Source organism: Xiphophorus couchianus, chromosome 8, assembly GCF_001444195.1.
Source record: "Xiphophorus couchianus chromosome 8, X_couchianus-1.0, whole genome shotgun sequence".
Classification (NCBI taxonomy): domain Eukaryota; kingdom Metazoa; phylum Chordata; class Actinopteri; order Cyprinodontiformes; family Poeciliidae; genus Xiphophorus; species Xiphophorus couchianus.
This window is the reverse complement of record NC_040235.1, coordinates 19,737,440-19,741,326: the sequence shown is the minus strand read 5'-3', so window position 1 is coordinate 19,741,326 and position 3,887 is coordinate 19,737,440. Positions and strand designations below refer to the sequence as shown.

General features: G+C 46.1%; 1 protein-coding gene across 1 annotated transcript; it reads right to left on the bottom strand.

Moving 5' to 3' along the window:
* Positions 1-230: 230 nt before the first annotated feature.
* LOC114150166 (dnaJ homolog subfamily B member 5) lies at positions 231-3,624 on the bottom strand. The gene is made up of 4 exons (XM_028026448.1): positions 3,378-3,624; positions 2,574-2,832; positions 1,880-2,430; positions 231-1,157 (listed from the first exon to the last, which is right to left on the bottom strand). Exons 1-4 carry the CDS (start codon positions 3,483-3,485, stop codon positions 924-926), a joined length of 1,152 nt encoding a protein of 383 aa, XP_027882249.1. The 5' UTR covers positions 3,486-3,624; the 3' UTR covers positions 231-923.
* Between the last annotated feature and the right edge of the window lie 263 nt (positions 3,625-3,887).

The following is a 3,887-nucleotide window of genomic DNA, read 5'->3' as shown; positions in this document are numbered from 1 at the left end:
AATTTGAGTAACTTCTAAATAGTATTTCTGCTTTTTATGTTAATGCAATAAAACTGATTCTGTATATTTGTATTATAAATCCATAATCATTGATAACATTGACTACCAAATGTGTTTTGGTGAACAGAGAAGGAGATGTGCTTATTCATTTGTTTATAGACCTAATGACTTAATTATGTCTATAAATTGAGGTTCTTGTACATATACATCAATAGAAAACCGCAGTCAAGTTTGTGTTTTTTTTCATTATTATTTTATTTTCATTTTCATGCCGTAGAATAAAGTAGGAACACATCAGCAGTTCTTTTTGTAGATCATATACAAACTTTTCTAGTCATTCAATAGAACATTTGACAAGTGAATCTCTTTTAGAGACAACATTTTTTCATTTTGCACACAAAGTAGACCTTTGCACACAAGTAGTTTTTGCTATTGTAAAAAAACAATGCAAAAGATCAGTCATATGAGCACCATATAACCATAAGAATAATAATAATAAGAAGAAAAGAAGTAAGGTGGTGTTTTTTTTTTCTTCGCTTGTTTCTACCACTCAGGTTTAAGTAAGTCTGTACAGACTTAAATAGCACACTGATATCCTGCCATAAGCTTGCAAGTATAACAGTACATGTACACCTTTTCGTCTAGGAGAAGGCTGTTGAGTGAATGCTTGCCTCAGACAGCTAAGAAACCTTCCATTAGTCCAACAGCTACCACTCACATGGCACCAAAAGCTGTTGTGCATTGTACTAGTTCAGAAAGTCTCCTCTCTAAAGTCCATTTTGACTTCCAACTCAGCTCTGCTTGCCTTTTCCAAGCACAATAAGAGGTTGTGATTGGTTGTGACATTAGCACCATAGGCAAGGATGTGTTTCAGAATAGAGAAAGACACATGGTGATGCTGTGTCCAGTAGAAGTGGCGCAGGCTAGCACTGTCCCAGGCTGTGCTTGATGATCTCACGGGACTGTGGCGGGATCCTGTCGGGGAAGAGCACCTGGAACTCCACCACCAAGTCGCCCCGCTGGGACGGGCTCTTGGGCAGTGGGAGACCCTCGCCCCTCAACCTCCGGACTTCGCCTGGCTTGATGATGTCGCTGCACGGTAAAGGCATCATGCGGTTGTCCAGTGTTGGGACATTGACTGTGCATCCACAGAGAGCCTGGAGACAAATCAAGAGGGAGGTAAAGTTAGTCATGGATGCCTGTTGTCAATATTGGCTTCAAAATCAATGAAGGAAAGTGGAGCATGAACAGTTGTGTAACTGCTAAATGTTATGTGTGCGTTCTTGTGAAAAGATTTTCTGAGTTATGCAACAGTGGTACAGATGTTATAACCGGCGTTCTATTTCGCTCCTGTGTGTGGGAGTCAAGTGTTTCTGTGACTGATAGGGAGCCAAACGAGGACGGAGGAGCTATTTGAAATGTCAGTCTCTGTGACTGCTGCTCTGCTAATCTGTGCGTGGGCTGGAGGAACTGAGAGGCTGAGACAGAGCGAACCAGCAGGACTGTCTCTTTCTGTCTTTCTCTGCCTGGCCTGTTGAGGCTGCAGTGAGTCTAGTGGCTAAGAGGGAGGCTGAAGTGCGATTCGTGGGTGCAGTCAGCAGGCAAGGCTAAATTTAGCCTCTTTTTTTTCTCTCTCTCTCTCCCTCTGCAGGGGCTGCTGAGGTAATGGAGGTGTTGGCAGACTGCTGCCATTTGGTTTGTGGGGGTCTGTCAGGCGACTGTAAGTGGTAGGCTTTTGCCCATATCGGCACAAAGCTTTCTGTTAAAAGACTGAATTAAGAATATGTATAGTTTGTCTGGTGAATTTCTAGAACAAAGAGTGAGTTGGTGATTGTCTTAGAATGTGGTTCAGGTGGACACTAACTAACAAGAAACTCACCTCTTTAAGGGTGATCTGGGCTGTGTAGACAATGTTGGACCCGTCTCTCTTGTACTCTGGGTGGTCTTGATCCCTGAGAATGAAGGTGATGTCTGCAGGAGGGCTGTTGAGGGTCTCATCCCCCTCCCTGGGGAAGGTGATCCTGGTCCCGGCCTTCCAGCCTTTCTTCACCACAACGTTCAGCACCTTCTCCTCGGTTCGCAGGCTTCGGCCGTCGGGGTTGAGGCGGCTGCGTGTGATCTTCATTTGCTTTGTGCAGCCATGCATCACCTCGTCCAAGGTCACCGGCAGGTCGTGCACCACGGCCTCACCAGACAGGTGCCGTGCGCCCTTCCGCAGGCCGGCCTCGTAACCGGCGAAGCCACCCAGGTGAGTGAAGGTGGATCGCCGGAAGGGGTTGAAAAGGTCTTCGTCGGCATCGGGGTCGCTGCCGAAGAAGATGTCGAAGTTGTCAGAGTTGTGGAAGAAGGAGGAGAAGGTGGCGTGGGGGTCGTTTTGGAAATTTTGGCGGAAAATGTTGCCTTGGCCTGCTGAAATTCCATTTTTAAGACCTTAAAAAGAGAATAGACAAATTGTTAAAAAAAAACAAAAAACATATTTCCTGACAGATTTGAGTTGTCGCTATGCAAATGTTGTGCATGAGAGCTTTGATTGAAGCAATTCAAAGTTTATACATGAAGTCACATCTGCTCACCTTCTTCTCCAAACTGGTCATAAATGCTTCTCTTCTGGGGGTCGGTCAGGATCTCATAAGCTTCTGCGATCTCTTTGAACTTCTCCTCCGCATCGGGGTCACTGTTCTTGTCTGGGTGGAACTTGAGGGCCATCTTCCTGTAGGCCTTCTTGATCTCATCTTCATTGGACTCAGGCAAGACGCCCAGGACCTTGTAGAAGTCCTTGCCTGTGGGTTTGATGGAGAGGCAGGGCGTGTCCTGCTCAGACTTGGTGCTCTCCTGAAGGAACACAACGATTTAGATTTTTAGATCACTTTGTCATACTTTCTATATGCTGACACATATGTTGTGACATTTAATTTAACACCAGTTGTCGATTATATATCTATCCACAAAGTGCAATTCCAAACAGAATCGCTGATGAAAACTGCAGTGTATGAGCTACAAAGATAGAAATGATTGATTTCTATCCGCAAATATAGAAATCACCTTCAGCTGTAATTCCCTAAGGGGAAATACCCTTATCTGTGCTGCTGAGGAGATGCATACATTTTATAGGCTGATCTCAACCCAACGTGAGAGAGAGGGGGGTGGTAAACCATGTGAAGGGATCGTGAAAAGACTTTCCCCCCCAACAACTGAGAATCTCCGCAGCGATTGGCTGATAGGGAATCCGCGTTTCTAGCATGTGAATGAATAAAATGACGGCATCTCCTACAGATGCCGGCGGAGTACAAACGCGGGCAAGGAATGCCGTGTAACTTTAAAATACATAGAAAAACCTTAGTAAAAAAAAAAAAAGCCAATAAAAAAACTGTACTTACAGCTGACGATGATGATCCGGAGCTGTCACCCCTGTGCATGACTCGCACTTTACACTTGACATTTCCATTCTTTTGCTTCACTCCGAACTGGGTCCAGATGAGAACCATGATCTGAAGGTTTTTTTGGTCCGTTTGTTTTAAGAGCTGTTTTAAGTCGCTGTCCACTGGATGTGTGGTGCTGAAATCGCTCCGCTTTTGCTCCGGGCTCTCTAAGCTCCGTCTTGTCTGAGATCTCTGCTCGGCTCTCTTAAATACCGCCGCCGCAGCTCCGTTTTTCACCGTCCCTCCTCTTCGCCGCCCACGCACCCCGGTCGAGCTTTCCCGGGACCGCCCATTTCCTCACGGGATGCCGGTGTGCTCAGCGCACCCGGTGAAAGGCCATTGGTGCCCGAGCGATGATCACGCGGATGTTGCAGCCTCCTTTTCCATCTCGAGGCTTGTTTCCGGAGTTCTAGAAGACAGACCGGAGCAGACTGTCACGACTGGGTACACTGAGTCCTCTTTCCTTGA